Source organism: Peromyscus eremicus, chromosome X (genome assembly GCF_949786415.1).
Source record: "Peromyscus eremicus chromosome X, PerEre_H2_v1, whole genome shotgun sequence".
Lineage (NCBI taxonomy): Eukaryota > Metazoa > Chordata > Mammalia > Rodentia > Cricetidae > Peromyscus > Peromyscus eremicus.
In genome coordinates this window covers 13,281,966-13,298,929 of record NC_081439.1, presented here as the reverse complement: position 1 = coordinate 13,298,929, position 16,964 = coordinate 13,281,966, and the positions used below count along the sequence as shown (strand labels likewise).

The following is a 16,964-nucleotide window of genomic DNA, read 5'->3' as shown; positions in this document are numbered from 1 at the left end:
GGCAAAGAGTTGTGCTTAGCAGCAGAATGAAATTCCTTCCCATTTTCAGATACTGGATAATACATAGGATATTTTCTGAAACATCGTACTCAGTTTAAAAAACGATCCAGTTCAGTAACTCCACCATCCCCTTGATTACTGTGACTCCTTTCCCAAATCCTTGCCTCTCCCTACTATCAAGTCCTTGAGCTAAAACATGAAGTCCACCCTGAGTGTATTGGCATCTCCTCCACTCTGCACTCTGCACAATAGCCTCTTTGACAAGAATGCCCAGGGCCACTACTTTTCAATACATTGTAATTTAGCATCCTTGTTATCTCTTGCAATTTTCCTGACACACTGCAAACTACAGCTACACCATGATGCTTTCTAAACAAAATAATCCCAAACCGAAACAGAAATGTGACTCATAATAGTGCTTAAGCATATGATGTACATTTCAGGAACATTATGAAGAGGTTTCCAGGTACTTAGTACAATCCTCTGTGCTTGGAACTCAGTATGCCAATAATTAGTGAATATTATATTGTAGCATAGAGATTTTCAAGAAAAAAAAAAGTATAGCTCCAGGTCAAAAGGGATAAGCTAACCCCTCGTCCCACAGACACACAAGATCTGAGAAACTGTATGTGTTTCTCCCTACATTCCAGGCAGCATATATGGGGGACAGACACAGGAGGGGCAGGGAGGGAGAGAGAAAGGGAGGAGCAGACCGACAGACAGACAGACAGAGACAGAGTCAGAGACAGAGAGAGAGAGACCAAGGCAAATAGAGACACACAGAGAAAGAGAAACTGAGAATGCTCCAGAATAGTGTGGGGAGCGTCAGTGTTCAACACCAGAGGCACGTGACTCTGATCAAGCCAACTTTGTATCAAACAAGGAGGGCCGGGCTAGTCACTCCGCTCCACTCCATCTCCTGCAATTCTGCTCCTGTGCCTTAGACCTACACGGCACTTGGTGGAGGGGCTGTGGTCGCAGGGTCTCTTCTCTCTGCCCGTGTCCAGAACCAATCTGCTGTCATGAGCAGCCACTCACCCCCTGCATCCAAAGGAAACGGCAGCAAGAGGTTCAAGAGGAACAGCAGGAGCCTTGAGGGCTCATCGAGAGTGATCCACATCTGCAGACTGCCAAGCGGTGTCACCGAAAGAGAAGTTCTCTGTCTGGCTCTGCCATTCGGGAAGGTGTCCAACCTACTGTTCCTGAAGGAGAAGAACCAGGCCTTCATGGAGATGAACACAGAGGAGGCCGCCAAGACCATGGTCAGCTACTACACCTGCGTGACTCCTGTGCTGCGTGGGCAGCCTGTCCACATCCAGTTCTCCTGCTACAAAGAGCTCAAGGTGAGAAGATCCCGCAGCAAGGGGGGTGCCTCTAGCCAGGAGGGTGACCCCAGGCAGGCAGGTGCCTCCAGCCAGGTGGGTGCCCAGCCAGGCCTGCCAGCTGAGAACTCAGACCAGGCAGGAAATGTGGGCTCGGCCGCCCCCGCCGCTGCTGTGGACACAGGGAGAGTGGTGGCCAGTGGAACCCCTGTGCTCAGGATCCTTGTGGAGAACTACTTCTGTCTCGTGACCTTGGAAGTGCTGCACAAGCTCTTCTCCAGGTTTGGCACAGTTCTGAAAATCATCACATACAGCAAGAACAACCGGTTCCACGTGCTGTTACAGTATGCGGACCCGCTGAGTGCCCAGCGTGCCAAGCTGTTCTTGGATGGGCAGAACATCTACGACGCCTGCTGCACACTGCGCATCACCTTCTCTGGGTTCACTGACCTCACAGTCAAGTACAACAACGACCAGAGCCGCGACTACACGCGCCCAGACCTGCCCTCGGGGGACAGCCAGCCCTTGCCAGCCCAGAACAGGGCCACAGCCCTCGGTGCCCCTGTGGCCATCTCAGCTTCTCCCTATGCAAGCCCTGGATTACCTCACACCTTTGCAGTTCCTCAAGCTGCAGGCTTTGCCTTTGTTCCAGAGTTGTGTGGGGCCCCGGCGCCCCTGGCCGTGCCAGAAGTGGCTGTGGCAGCGGTGGCAGCTGGAGCAGAGAGCCAAGTCATCACCTCAGGCTCCCCGGCTCTGGCGAACGCTGTCCTCCTCGTTGCCAACCTCAACCCTGAGAAAGTCACTCCCCAAAGCCTCTTCATTCTGTTCGGTGCCTATGGCAATGTGCAGCGGGTGAAGATCCTGTACAAGAAGAAGGAGAACGCGCTGGTGCAGATGGCCGATGGGAGCCAGGCTGAGCTGGCCTTGAGGCACCTGAACGGGCACAAGCTGCATGGCAAGTCTCTCTGCATCGTGCTCTCCAAGCACCAGAGCGTGAAGCTGCCCCGGGAGGGCAAGGAGGACCAGGACCTCACCAAGGACTATGTCAACTCCCCACTGCACCGCTTCAGGAAGCCCGGATCCAAGAACTTCCAGAACATCTTTCCGCCCACTGCCACCCTGCACCTCTCCAACCTGCCCACCTCGGTCTTGGAGGAAGACCTCAGGAAGCTCTTCTCCAGTGGCGGGGGTTCTGTCAAGGCTTTCAAGTTCTTCCCAAAGGACCGCAAGATGGCGCTGATCCGAATGGGCTCGGTGGAGGAGGCCATCCAGGCTCTGGTGGAGCTGCATGGTCATGCCCTAGGCCAGAGTCACCACCTGCGAGTCTCCTTCTCCAGGATCACCATCTAGAGGACCCTGCTGGGCTCACTGCAGACAGCTTCCACCACTAGAGGAAAGGACACTTGAAAGGTCACTGGAGTGACCTTCACACTTGCGAGTGTTGAGAGAGAGAGAGAGAGAGAGAGAGAGAGAGAGAGAGAGAGAGAGAGAGAGAGAGAGAAGCAGCTTACCTGATTTTACAAGGACTGACTGTGGCCACCACCTTGCTGGTGGGGGCAGGCCTCATGCAGCCAGCCCCCTTTGACCTGGGAAGGAGCTCCAGACATTGGGCCACAGCAGGTGCTCTGGACTCTATACCTGGCACTTTCCCGCGCCCCGGAGACCTGCCTGCCCCCACCCAGCTACTGTTGTGGTTTGCAGGGGAAGTGGCCCCCAGAGACTCATGCCTTTGAACTCCTGGTCACCAGCTGGTGGCACTCTTTTGAAAGGCTGTGTGCCTTTAGGAGGCAGACCTCACTGGAGGAGGTGAGTCACCTGGAAGGGCCTGGAGGGTTTGGAGACTGGCCCCACTTCCTCTGCTTGCTCTGCTGCTTCCTGACTCCACCAGTGATGCCAAGGGCCAGCCTCCTTCTGTTGTTCCTGCTCCTGTTCCTGCCGCCATTGCTTCTGCACCAAGGTGGGATGTACCCTGCCCCCTTCCTCCTCTCTGGGAGGAGATTTGTTCTTTTTTTTTTTTTTTTTTTTTTTTTTTTTTTTGGTTTTTTGAGACAGGGTTTCTCTGTGTAGCTTTGTGCCTTTCCTGGGACTCACTTGGTAGCCCAGGCTGGCCTCGAACTCACAGAGATCCGCCTGGCTCTGCCTCCCAAGTGCTGGGATTAAAGGCGTGCGCCACCACCGCCCGGCGGGGATTTGTTCTTAAACGATGAGAAAAGTAACGAGGCAGAATGAGATATGGGGAACATGTGCTATGCAGGGCTTTGAACTGGTCTGGGGGAGGAACGTGGCAGAGTTGAGAACTTCGCACTGGCAAGGGCCTAGAATGCTCAGGTAAGAGCTTCAGGGGCCATTCTGGTAGTTGGGAAGGCCCGGATGCCGAGAGCAGTGCAGGCAGTGGAGGCCCAGCTTGTGACCTTTCAGAGGGGCATGAGACTCCTCTGGGAACTGGGCTGGAGGCCCATGGGTGTGAAATTCTGGCAGAGACCCTAGCTGCATTTGGCTTGTGTCCTGAGAACGTGAGTGAGGCAGAATTCAAAAGTAACGGGGTACTTAGTTTGTTGGGAGAAGCTTGGGGACAGGATAGCATTCAGGCTCTGTCGAGGTTACTGCTCAATGCTCTCACACAGGTCTGCAGAGACAGAGCAAAGAGTGGAGCAGAAAGGTGTGCAGACTCTGCAGATGGTCAAGGACAGCAAAGAGTTCAAAGTTACGGAGCAAGCACAGCTGTCCTTGGTAAAGGCATTAGCCCCAGGACAGAGAAGCCTTGTAGTCTATACTGGCACGATCGGAAAGGTGCCAAGAGGGCAAGGCCGTGCCCTCTGAAGGCTGTGACTTATCAAAGTACAAAGGTGTGGGAAAGGAGAGGCATGGATCGGGACACCGCTGAGGGTGTCTTCTGCTCAAAGAGACCATCCCGGACAGCCATTTGCTCTGACTGAAACCACTAAGGTGGACAGAGATGGCTACCACTTGGGTCTCAGGGTACGAGATAGGACATCTCAAGCTGGTGTGGCAGCACCCTCCACCTGCTGTTGGCTTTGCAAGCAGGCAAGAATGCATGGTTGGGGGATGATAGAGCTTTGGGTCAAGGGTCCATGAAGCCACTGAAGCTAGGCAAAGTGTGGCAGGACCATATTCCCCACAAGGAGGCTCTCAGGTTGCTGCTGTAAAGCCGTGGAGGCCAAGCCTAGTTTGCAATAGAGACGCCAGGATGGAGGGGATGCCCAGAGCATGGGCCATCCCACTGAGACAAGTTGTGGGTTCAGAGTGGAGTCAGCCAAAGATAGGGACTACCTGGGCCCCAGCTGGAGGACCGGGCTACGCCAGAACTTTGGAACAAAGATGGTTCCCATAGGAGCCCCCAGATAATGGACAAGAAGCTGCAGCATTTCCTCTCCTGGATTTCCATCTTGGTTTGGTCTCATCTTTCTTTGCCACGTCCCCATGTTTACTCCATGCCATTGAGTGTTTGTTGGAAATACATATATCTCCTGTTTTTGATTTTGCAGGGGCTAACAGTTGAGAGATGGCCTTGAGTCTCAGGAGAGGCTTGTACTCCTGAACACTGTTGGTTGGAACTGTTAATGATCATGGGTGCCTTTGAAGTTGGAATGGGTATAGTTTGCATTATGAAGTGGCCATGAGCCTGTGGGGGCCAGGGGCACAATGTAGTGGTTAGAATGTATAGGCTCATGGGGTTGAATGCTCACTCCTTGGCTGGTGGCACTCTTTTGGAAGGTTGTAGAACCTTCGAGAGGTGGAACGTTGCTGGAAGAAGGGAATCAGTGGGGCTGGGTCTTGTGCTTCCATAGCCCGGGCCAACTTTCTCATCCTCTCTGTGCTTCCCAGCTGTGATGCAGAGTGGTCAGCCTTCTTACACCACTGCCACCACGCCTTCCCTGCTACAACAGACTGTATCCCCTCAGACTGCAAAGACAATAAACCTTTCTTGCTTTAAACTGCTTCTTGCCGAGTATTTGCTCACAGCAGTCAGAGAGATAACTAACATTGTTACACACCCATGTTTACCACCTGAGCCGGTTAACCACCGAGGCTGGGATCTCCTCCAGGTGAACCTGTGCTCCTGCTCGATGGCCGGGGTAGGCAAGCACTTGGGGCAGTGGTTCTCAACCTGTGGGCCAAGACCCCCGGGTGGAATGACCCTTTCACAGGGGCCCCCTAAGAGCATCAGAAATCACAGATGAAATTTACATTATGATTCATAGAAGTAGTAAAATCACAGTCATGAAGTAGCAACAAAATAATTTTGTGGTTGGGGGGTCACCACAACGTGAGGAACTCTATTAAAGGGCCACAGCATTAGGAAGGTTGAGAACCACTGTCTTAGGAATTGGGAAAGGCAGCAGAGTCTCAGAGAGACAGCTCAAATGTTCACATGCTATCCTGTCAGCAAACTGTTTGTCAGTGCCCGGGTGTAAATAAAGCAAAGAACGGTGTCAGGCTTATCACTGTTAAGTTAAAGGTGAACCAGGGGTAGGGGCCCAGATGACACAATGATGAAGACCAAACAGATGAGAGTAAATACTACCAGCTGTGCCTCCCTGACCCAAAGTTAACAGAGCGAAAAGGTAAGTTCATGGTAATAAACGCGGTGAGCTGTCTATCTCCCATCTCAAACACGCATCCTGCCTTTCTGGACCGACCGCACAGGACAGACAGCCTTTAGCCAACTGCATAGTTGACGTGACAATAACAGAGTGAGGTTAATTATTTTCTTCTTTGGTTGGATCTAGGAAGTGGAGCAGACTCGAGGCCCGGGTCATCCTAGGCGGAATGAAGAGTTCATGCCCCACTTTAACAAATGGCCCCAATGGATAAAGCCTTGGGGGTACCTGCTCCCTTCTTCTCTCCTGGTGCATCCATCTCTGACACTCCAAGGTGTAGCTCTCTCCTTGATCTTCGTTAAATTAAAGCTCACTTATCCTTTCCTGTGCTCTCTGCCCCATTCTTTGGGAAGGCGGAGGCAATGCTGATTTCAGGCAACTTTCCTCAGTGGCCAAGGTGTGATTCTCCAGCTCTCCCGCGATGAGATGTGGGTGCAGGGGCTCAGATAACTAATGATGTATTCACACAGGGCATGAGATCCTGGCCCACTCGGTGACAAGAGGCTCTCTCTCCTTCTCCTTGTGTCTGTCTGTCTGTCTGGCCCTCTCCCTCCCGTCTCTTCTTCTCTCTGCACCTCCTCATCCCCTCCACCTTATTATTTTGGCCTCTCCAGGTCCTGAATGTTTTCATTTTTCTTGTCCACTCTCCCCGTGGTTCCTTTACATCAGGCCTCCACCTGCTCCCTCGCCCGCTCGTTCCCCTGGCAAGGGGCTCCTCTGGTGGCACCGCCCGAGAGCAAGGCTCTTGTTGTGGTTTGATGTCTGTCGCTGTCACGAAACAACATGACCAGAAGCAACTTGGGAACGAAAGGGTTTGTCTGGCTTGCACATCCTGGGCGGTCCATCATTGAGGGAAGGCAAGGCAGGAACTTGAGGTGGGAACTTCAAGTTCCTTGAGGTGGGAACTGAACCAAAGCCGTGGAGGAATGCTGCTTAGTGACTTGTTGCTCCTGGCTCATTTACTTTGCTCCCAACCTTGGAATACCTGCCTGGGGACGGCCCCGCTTACAGTGGGCTCGGACCTGCCGCTCCAACCACTAATCAAGAAAATGCCCCCCAGACCTGCCTACAGACCAGTCTGATGGAGACATTTTCTCAGCTGAGCTTCCCTCTTCTCCACTGACTCTAGCGTGTGTCGAGTTTACAAAACAGTAACCAACAGCGCTCCGCTCTAGAAGACTCCATTTCCTGGCCTCCCCTCACTGAAAGCCATTGGAACTTGCTGCCTGTGTCCTCTCCCCAGGCCTCTCCCATTCTGGCCCATTCTCTCTCCACATCCCCAGGATCCTCTAACCCCATGAGCCACTCAGCCAACACTGGGGAGAACTCCTTTGTCTGGATCCTCCTCATGCCCTGTGGCCCTCCCTACACAGGAGTTCCTCCGCTGGTGGCTAGCCTGCTCATGAACAGCCCCATAGCTGCCTCTTCCTCAGGCCCTGTCCCCTGAGAGGCTGCGTTAGACTCTCTGACCTTGCCAGCCTGGCACGTGACCTTCTTTTTTCCACCTAGCTCCCCAGTCAGCTCTGAGTGACCCTCCTCTGCTTGTCTCCCTACCAGCATTTGGGCTCACTGGACTGGCTGATTTGGGGGATACAGGCTTTTTCCTGTCCTTCTCTTCTCTTTGACCATGACCGTCTAGCTACTTCCACATTCTGTTTTTTTTTCAAATAGTGTAATTTGTAAATTAAAGACCAAAAATCAGTAATATGGGAGATATACAGTGTTAAAATGATAGTAAATTCTTTTTGTCTAATATGATTTAATATGCTAACATAGAGTTTTGTGTTAGAAATAAAAGCTTGTTCTGAAATTGATATACAGTGAAAAAAACCCAAACCTGCATTTTGATGTATTATCCAAGAAGTTTTGTTAGAGAATAATCACTAAAGTTATAAAGTATCATCTGAGTTGGTGGGACAGTACTGCTGGATATACATAATCAGAAGAAGGAAATTACAATCTGACATTTTTTCCCTGAAAAAAAAAAGAAAAACCTCAATTCAATATTGATGAAATAGCTTCATGTAAATCTGAACCTGCTAGAGAAAAACATTGGTAAAATATTTTCAGGTTTTTATATGTAAAAGAAGTTTCTGAAAAGGTTCTCAGTAGTACTGGAACTATCTCTGAACCAACAGGGCTGTTGAGGCTGCTCAGACAGTACATTGTTTTTGCCTTGCTAGCTGAAAGATCTGAATTTTATACTCAAAATTCCTGTTAAAAATACCTGGTATGTTGGTGCGTGCTTGTAATTCCAGCCCCTGGGAGCCAGAGACAGGCAGATGCTTGGCCTTTTGAGCCTACTTAACACACACACACACACACACACACACACAAACACACACACAAACACACACACACAAACACACACACACACATATGAAATTTATGGGATAGATGGACTCTTGCAGGGTTGCCACAAATTTGAGAATAGACTGACTATATAGTGAGTTCCCGGTCAGCTTTAGCTACTTACTGATAGTTGTCTCAAAACAAAATGAAAACCCAAAACACTTACGAATGAAACAAATTATTTTAATGAAAATCCAGGAAAGATGTTTGAATCATGGAAAATATGTACATTGTATATTAAGCACTTTATAGTTATATTCATAATCAAATACTTGTTAATGATTGTTCTAGCAGCAATGGAAAATTGTTTTCTTTAATAAGATTAGTCACTGTTTAATCTTGTCCTGTTCCATTGGATTTATAGGCAATTGTGAGCTGCTGGAAGTGGGTGCTAGAAACAAAGCTACGGTTGTCTGAAGGAAGAGCAGACCTGTTAACCTCTGAAACTTCTCCTCAGTCCCTTAGATTTCTTTTAAAGCTATGAAGGCCTAAACACTTCAAACCATTTACCCAGTCACATATGAAAAGATGAAATGTTTTACTTTAGAAGCTGGAACTCCGAATCTGGGTGTTCCATTTATTATTTTGTGTGTGTCTGTGTGTTTGTGTGCACATATGAAGGTGTGCCTGCAGAAGTCAAAGGACAGCATGTGGGAGTTAGTTCTCTCCTTTCTCCGTGTGGCTTCTGGGGATCCAAATAAGTCATAGGCTTAGTGACAAGTGCTTTTGCACACGGAGATACCTGCCTAGTTCCCCCAAATCATTTCAGTCATGAAGAATGTGTCACAAAGGTAGCTCCTGGGAATAGATGACTGGTTCACCATTCTGGAAGATGGGGGAAGAGGCTTCCCTGGAGTCATCGTCTACAAATTCACAACCTATTGCAGGAGGGTGCCTCCCACAGTACATTGCCTAGCTGATGCGGAAGAGTATCATCTCCAGTGCAGTATGCACTGTCCACCTGGGGACCAGTCCTTCCTGATACCTTGGCTTTGTACACCTGCTAACCCATGAGACTAAAAGAAGGCCAATGACATCCCTGCGGGCCTTTTCCCAACTTGTACGGAAGAGCATCATCCTCAAGAGAGTGTCAACAAAAGAAGGCAGCACCCCAAAGAAGTACAGTGTCCCATTTATAAGGAGGCTTCCCTCCCAGTGTGCTTTGTAACTTATCGAACTGCAGGAGGCATGCATCCATAGCTTAAAGTCTCCTAGAATACTGGGAGGTAACAAGCATATTGAAAAGAAAGTGGGAAAGTCACCATCCCTATATTTGTTGTTTTTGAGTTTTGAAACTCCCAATTATGTCCCATGGTTCCCTGAAATGGGCAACATTCCATAACCTAGCATTTAAAGAAGTCCTTAACTGTGTCATACCCATTTATATTACAAGGTATACTTCTCTAACAATGAGAAAACCTTTGATTTCTTCCAATTTGCTATTTGTCCATTTTAGAATAACTTGTATCACCCCATTATACATTTGTATCAAACCATGTCACTAACAAAGATGTCTAATGGGACAAGTAGACAATGTAAAGTTAAAGAACCCAGGTGTGAAGCCTATAAAAAGAAAAGAGTATATTTAAGGATTAGGTAAAGAGCAAATATATGGCAAAAAGTGAAGACAAGGGCATTTCAGCACTATGAGATAATAGTCGCAAATATTACTTCCATCACAAAGTATTAGTGATCAAACATTGCGAAGACAGAGCTTTATGTAATAGTCAAAAACAATTCCGACAAACAAAACAAAACAGAACAAAAAAACAGAATGTGGAAGTAGCTAGACGGTCATGGTCAAAGAGAAGAGAAGGACAGGAAAAAGCCTGTATCCCCCAAATCAGCCAGTCCAGTGAGCCCAAATGCTGGTAGGGAGACAAGCAGAGGAGGGTCACTCAGAGCTGACTGGGGAGCTAGGTGGAAAAAAGAAGGTCACGTGCCAGGCTGGCAAGGTCAGAGAGTCTAACGCAGCCTCTCAGGGGACAGGGCCTGAGGAAGAGGCAGCTATGGGGCTGTTCATGAGCAGGCTAGCCACCAGCGGAGGAACTCCTGTGTAGGGAGGGCCACAGGGCATGAGGAGGATCCAGACAAAGGAGTTCTCCCCAGTGTTGGCTGAGTGGCTCATGGGGTTAGAGGATCCTGGGGATGTGGAGAGAGAATGGGCCAGAATGGGAGAGGCCTGGGGAGAGGACACAGGCAGCAAGTTCCAATGGCTTTCAGTGAGGGGAGGCCAGGAAATGGAGTCTTCTAGAGCGGAGCGCTGTTGGTTACTGTTTTGTAAACTCGACACACGCTAGAGTCAGTGGAGAAGAGGGAAGCTCAGCTGAGAAAATGTCTCCATCAGACTGGTCTGTAGGCAGGTCTGGGGGGCATTTTCTTGATTAGTGGTTGGAGCGGCAGGTCCGAGCCCACTGTAAGCGGGGCCGTCCCCAGGCAGGTATTCCAAGGTTGGGAGCAAAGTAAATGAGCCAGGAGCAACAAGTCACTAAGCAGCATTCCTCCACGGCTTTGGTTCAGTTCCCACCTCAAGGAACTTGAAGTTCCCACCTCAAGTTCCTGCCTTGCCTTCCCTCAATGATGGACCGCCCAGGATGTGCAAGCCAGACAAACCCTTTCGTTCCCAAGTTGCTTCTGGTCATGTTGTTTCGTGACAGCGACAGACATCAAACCACAACAAGAGCCTTGCTCTCGGGCGGTGCCACCAGAGGAGCCCCTTGCCAGGGGAACGAGCGGGCGAGGGAGCAGGTGGAGGCCTGATGTAAAGGAACCACGGGGAGAGTGGACAAGAAAAATGAAAACATTCAGGACCTGGAGAGGCCAAAATAATAAGGTGGAGGGGATGAGGAGGTGCAGAGAGAAGAAGAGACGGGAGGGAGAGGGCCAGACAGACAGACAGACACAAGGAGAAGGAGAGAGAGCCTCTTGTCACCGAGTGGGCCAGGATCTCATGCCCTGTGTGAATACATCATTAGTTATCTGAGCCCCTGCACCCACATCTCATCGCGGGAGAGCTGAGAATCACACCTTGGCCACTGAGGAAAGTTGCCTGAAATCAGCATTGCCTCCGCCTTCCCAAAGAATGGGGCAGAGAGCACAGGAAAGGATAAGTGAGCTTTAATTTAACGAAGATCAAGGAGAGAGCTACACCTTGGAGTGTCAGAGATGGATGCACCAGGAGAGAAGAAGGGAGCAGGTACCCCCAAGGCTTTATCCATTGGGGCCATTTGTTAAAGTGGGGCATGAACTCTTCATTCCGCCTAGGATGACCCGGGCCTCGAGTCTGCTCCACTTCCTAGATCCAACCAAAGAAGAAAATAATTAACCTCACTCTGTTATTGTCACGTCAACTATGCAGTTGGCTAAAGGCTGTCTGTCCTGTGCGGTCGGTCCAGAAAGGCAGGATGCGTGTTTGAGATGGGAGATAGACAGCTCACCGCGTTTATTACCATGAACTTACCTTTTCGCTCTGTTAACTTTGGGTCAGGGAGGCACAGCTGGTAGTATTTACTCTCATCTGTTTGGTCTTCATCATTGTGTCATCTGGGCCCCTACCCCTGGTTCACCTTTAACTTAACAGTGATAAGCCTGACACCGTTCTTTGCTTTATTTACACCCGGGCACTGACAAACAGTTTGCTGACAGGATAGCATGTGAACATTTGAGCTGTCTCTCTGAGACTCTGCTGCCTTTCCCAATTCCTAAGACAGTGGTTCTCAACCTTCCTAATGCTGTGGCCCTTTAATAGAGTTCCTCACGTTGTGGTGACCCCCCAACCACAAAATTATTTTGTTGCTACTTCATGACTGTGATTTTACTACTTCTATGAATCATAATGTAAATTTCATCTGTGATTTCTGATGCTCTTAGGGGGCCCCTGTGAAAGGGTCATTCCACCCGGGGGTCTTGGCCCACAGGTTGAGAACCACTGCCCCAAGTGCTTGCCTACCCCGGCCATCGAGCAGGAGCACAGGTTCACCTGGAGGAGATCCCAGCCTCGGTGGTTAACCGGCTCAGGTGGTAAACATGGGTGTGTAACAATGTTAGTTATCTCTCTGACTGCTGTGAGCAAATACTCGGCAAGAAGCAGTTTAAAGCAAGAAAGGTTTATTGTCTTTGCAGTCTGAGGGGATACAGTCTGTTGTAGCAGGGAAGGCGTGGTGGCAGTGGTGTAAGAAGGCTGACCACTCTGCATCACAGCTGGGAAGCACAGAGAGGATGAGAAAGTTGGCCCGGGCTATGGAAGCACAAGACCCAGCCCCACTGATTCCCTTCTTCCAGCAACGTTCCACCTCTCGAAGGTTCTACAACCTTCCAAAAGAGTGCCACCAGCCAAGGAGTGAGCATTCAACCCCATGAGCCTATACATTCTAACCACTACATTGTGCCCCTGGCCCCCACAGGCTCATGGCCACTTCATAATGCAAACTATACCCATTCCAACTTCAAAGGCACCCATGATCATTAACAGTTCCAACCAACAGTGTTCAGGAGTACAAGCCTCTCCTGAGACTCAAGGCCATCTCTCAACTGTTAGCCCCTGCAAAATCAAAAACAGGAGATATATGTATTTCCAACAAACACTCAATGGCATGGAGTAAACATGGGGACGTGGCAAAGAAAGATGAGACCAAACCAAGATGGAAATCCAGGAGAGGAAATGCTGCAGCTTCTTGTCCATTATCTGGGGGCTCCTATGGGAACCATCTTTGTTCCAAAGTTCTGGCGTAGCCCGGTCCTCCAGCTGGGGCCCAGGTAGTCCCTATCTTTGGCTGACTCCACTCTGAACCCACAACTTGTCTCAGTGGGATGGCCCATGCTCTGGGCATCCCCTCCATCCTGGCGTCTCTATTGCAAACTAGGCTTGGCCTCCACGGCTTTACAGCAGCAACCTGAGAGCCTCCTTGTGGGGAATATGGTCCTGCCACACTTTGCCTAGCTTCAGTGGCTTCATGGACCCTTGACCCAAAGCTCTATCATCCCCCAACCATGCATTCTTGCCTGCTTGCAAAGCCAACAGCAGGTGGAGGGTGCTGCCACACCAGCTTGAGATGTCCTATCTCGTACCCTGAGACCCAAGTGGTAGCCATCTCTGTCCACCTTAGTGGTTTCAGTCAGAGCAAATGGCTGTCCGGGATGGTCTCTTTGAGCAGAAGACACCCTCAGCGGTGTCCCGATCCATGCCTCTCCTTTCCCACACCTTTGTACTTTGATAAGTCACAGCCTTCAGAGGGCACGGCCTTGCCCTCTTGGCACCTTTCCGATCGTGCCAGTATAGACTACAAGGCTTCTCTGTCCTGGGGCTAATGCCTTTACCAAGGACAGCTGTGCTTGCTCCGTAACTTTGAACTCTTTGCTGTCCTTGACCATCTGCAGAGTCTGCACACCTTTCTGCTCCACTCTTTGCTCTGTCTCTGCAGACCTGTGTGAGAGCATTGAGCAGTAACCTCGACAGAGCCTGAATGCTATCCTGTCCCCAAGCTTCTCCCAACAAACTAAGTACCCCGTTACTTTTGAATTCTGCCTCACTCACGTTCTCAGGACACAAGCCAAATGCAGCTAGGGTCTCTGCCAGAATTTCACACCCATGGGCCTCCAGCCCAGTTCCCAGAGGAGTCTCATGCCCCTCTGAAAGGTCACAAGCTGGGCCTCCACTGCCTGCACTGCTCTCGGCATCCGGGCCTTCCCAACTACCAGAATGGCCCCTGAAGCTCTTACCTGAGCATTCTAGGCCCTTGCCAGTGCGAAGTTCTCAACTCTGCCACGTTCCTCCCCCAGACCAGTTCAAAGCCCTGCATAGCACATGTTCCCCATATCTCATTCTGCCTCGTTACTTTTCTCATCGTTTAAGAACAAATCCCCGCCGGGCGGTGGTGGCGCACGCCTTTAATCCCAGCACTTGGGAGGCAGAGCCAGGCGGATCTCTGTGAGTTCGAGGCCAGCCTGGGCTACCAAGTGAGTCCCAGGAAAGGCACAAAGCTACACAGAGAAACCCTGTCTCAAAAAACCAAAAAAAAAAAAAAAAAAAAAAAAAAAAAAAAAAGAACAAATCTCCTCCCAGAGAGGAGGAAGGGGGCAGGGTACATCCCACCTTGGTGCAGAAGCAATGGCGGCAGGAACAGGAGCAGGAACAACAGAAGGAGGCTGGCCCTTGGCATCACTGGTGGAGTCAGGAAGCAGCAGAGCAAGCAGAGGAAGTGGGGCCAGTCTCCAAACCCTCCAGGCCCTTCCAGGTGACTCACCTCCTCCAGTGAGGTCTGCCTCCTAAAGGCACACAGCCTTTCAAAAGAGTGCCACCAGCTGGTGACCAGGAGTTCAAAGGCATGAGTCTCTGGGGGCCACTTCCCCTGCAAACCACAACAGTAGCTGGGTGGGGGCAGGCAGGTCTCCGGGGCGCGGGAAAGTGCCAGGTATAGAGTCCAGAGCACCTGCTGTGGCCCAATGTCTGGAGCTCCTTCCCAGGTCAAAGGGGGCTGGCTGCATGAGGCCTGCCCCCACCAGCAAGGTGGTGGCCACAGTCAGTCCTTGTAAAATCAGGTAAGCTGCTTCTCTCTCTCTCTCTCTCTCTCTCTCTCTCTCTCTCTCTCTCTCTCTCTCTCTCTCTCTCAACACTCGCAAGTGTGAAGGTCACTCCAGTGACCTTTCAAGTGTCCTTTCCTCTAGTGGTGGAAGCTGTCTGCAGTGAGCCCAGCAGGGTCCTCTAGATGGTGATCCTGGAGAAGGAGACTCGCAGGTGGTGACTCTGGCCTAGGGCATGACCATGCAGCTCCACCAGAGCCTGGATGGCCTCCTCCACCGAGCCCATTCGGATCAGCGCCATCTTGCGGTCCTTTGGGAAGAACTTGAAAGCCTTGACAGAACCCCCGCCACTGGAGAAGAGCTTCCTGAGGTCTTCCTCCAAGACCGAGGTGGGCAGGTTGGAGAGGTGCAGGGTGGCAGTGGGCGGAAAGATGTTCTGGAAGTTCTTGGATCCGGGCTTCCTGAAGCGGTGCAGTGGGGAGTTGACATAGTCCTTGGTGAGGTCCTGGTCCTCCTTGCCCTCCCGGGGCAGCTTCACGCTCTGGTGCTTGGAGAGCACGATGCAGAGAGACTTGCCATGCAGCTTGTGCCCGTTCAGGTGCCTCAAGGCCAGCTCAGCCTGGCTCCCATCGGCCATCTGCACCAGCGCGTTCTCCTTCTTCTTGTACAGGATCTTCACCCGCTGCACATTGCCATAGGCACCGAACAGAATGAAGAGGCTTTGGGGAGTGACTTTCTCAGGGTTGAGGTTGGCAACGAGGAGGACAGCGTTCGCCAGAGCCGGGGAGCCTGAGGTGATGACTTGGCTCTCTGCTCCAGCTGCCACCGCTGCCACAGCCACTTCTGGCACGGCCAGGGGCGCCGGGGCCCCACACAACTCTGGAACAAAGGCAAAGCCTGCAGCTTGAGGAACTGCAAAGGTGTGAGGTAATCCAGGGCTTGCATAGGGAGAAGCTGAGATGGCCACAGGGGCACCGAGGGCTGTGGCCCTGTTCTGGGCTGGCAAGGGCTGGCTGTCCCCCGAGGGCAGGTCTGGGCGCGTGTAGTCGCGGCTCTGGTCGTTGTTGTACTTGACTGTGAGGTCAGTGAACCCAGAGAAGGTGATGCGCAGGGTGCAGCAGGCGTCGTAGATGTTCTGCCCATCCAAGAACAGCTTGGCACGCTGGGCACTCAGCGGGTCCGCATACTGTAACAGCACGTGGAACCGGTTGTTCTTGCTGTATGTGATGATTTTCAGAACTGTGCCAAACCTGGAGAAGAGCTTGTGCAGCACTTCCAAGGTCACGAGACAGAAGTAGTTCTCCACAAGGATCCTGAGCACAGGGGTTCCACTGGCCACCACTCTCCCTGTGTCCACAGCAGCGGCGGGGGCGGCCGAGCCCACATTTCCTGCCTGGTCTGAGTTCTCAGCTGGCAGGCCTGGCTGGGCACCCACCTGGCTGGAGGCACCTGCCTGCCTGGGGTCACCCTCCTGGCTAGAGGCACCCCCCTTGCTGCGGGATCTTCTCACCTTGAGCTCTTTGTAGCAGGAGAACTGGATGTGGACAGGCTGCCCACGCAGCACAGGAGTCACGCAGGTGTAGTAGCTGACCATGGTCTTGGCGGCCTCCTCTGTGTTCATCTCCATGAAGGCCTGGTTCTTCTCCTTCAGGAACAGTAGGTTGGACACCTTCCCGAATGGCAGAGCCAGACAGAGAACTTCTCTTTCGGTGACACCGCTTGGCAGTCTGCAGATGTGGATCACTCTCGATGAGCCCTCAAGGCTCCTGCTGTTCCTCTTGAACCTCTTGCTGCCGTTTCCTTTGGATGCAGGGGGTGAGTGGCTGCTCATGACAGCAGATTGGTTCTGGACACGGGCAGAGAGAAGAGACCCTGCGACCACAGCCCCTCCACCAAGTGCCGTGTAGGTCTAAGGCACAGGAGCAGAATTGCAGGAGATGGAGTGGAGCGGAGTGACTAGCCCGGCCCTCCTTGTTTGATACAAAGTTGGCTTGATCAGAGTCACGTGCCTCTGGTGTTGAACACTGACGCTCCCCACACTATTCTGGAGCATTCTCAGTTTCTCTTTCTCTGTGTGTCTCTATTTGCCTTGGTCTCTCTCTCTCTGTCTCTGACTCTGTCTCTGTCTGTCTGTCTGTCGGTCTGCTCC

The 16,964-nt window shown here is 51.4% G+C and overlaps 2 protein-coding genes and 1 long non-coding RNA gene across 3 annotated transcripts; 1 reads left to right on the top strand and 2 right to left on the bottom strand.

Moving 5' to 3' along the window:
* The first annotated feature begins 958 nt into the window (after positions 1–958).
* On the top strand, positions 959–2,752 carry LOC131899119 (polypyrimidine tract-binding protein 1-like). The gene has a single exon (XM_059250502.1). It carries the CDS (start codon positions 1,023–1,025, stop codon positions 2,670–2,672), a length of 1,650 nt encoding a protein of 549 aa, XP_059106485.1. The 5' UTR covers positions 959–1,022; the 3' UTR covers positions 2,673–2,752.
* Positions 2,753–12,386: 9,634 nt separating this feature from the next.
* LOC131899101 (uncharacterized) lies at positions 12,387–14,838 on the bottom strand. The gene is made up of 2 exons (XR_009376055.1): positions 14,539–14,838; positions 12,387–12,836 (listed from the first exon to the last, which is right to left on the bottom strand). It is a non-coding gene; the product is annotated as an uncharacterized LOC131899101 (long non-coding RNA).
* Positions 14,839–14,916: 78 nt separating this feature from the next.
* On the bottom strand, positions 14,917–16,710 carry LOC131899100 (polypyrimidine tract-binding protein 1-like). The gene has a single exon (XM_059250479.1). It carries the CDS (start codon positions 16,644–16,646, stop codon positions 14,997–14,999), a length of 1,650 nt encoding a protein of 549 aa, XP_059106462.1. The 5' UTR covers positions 16,647–16,710; the 3' UTR covers positions 14,917–14,996.
* Positions 16,711–16,964: the final 254 nt, after the last annotated feature.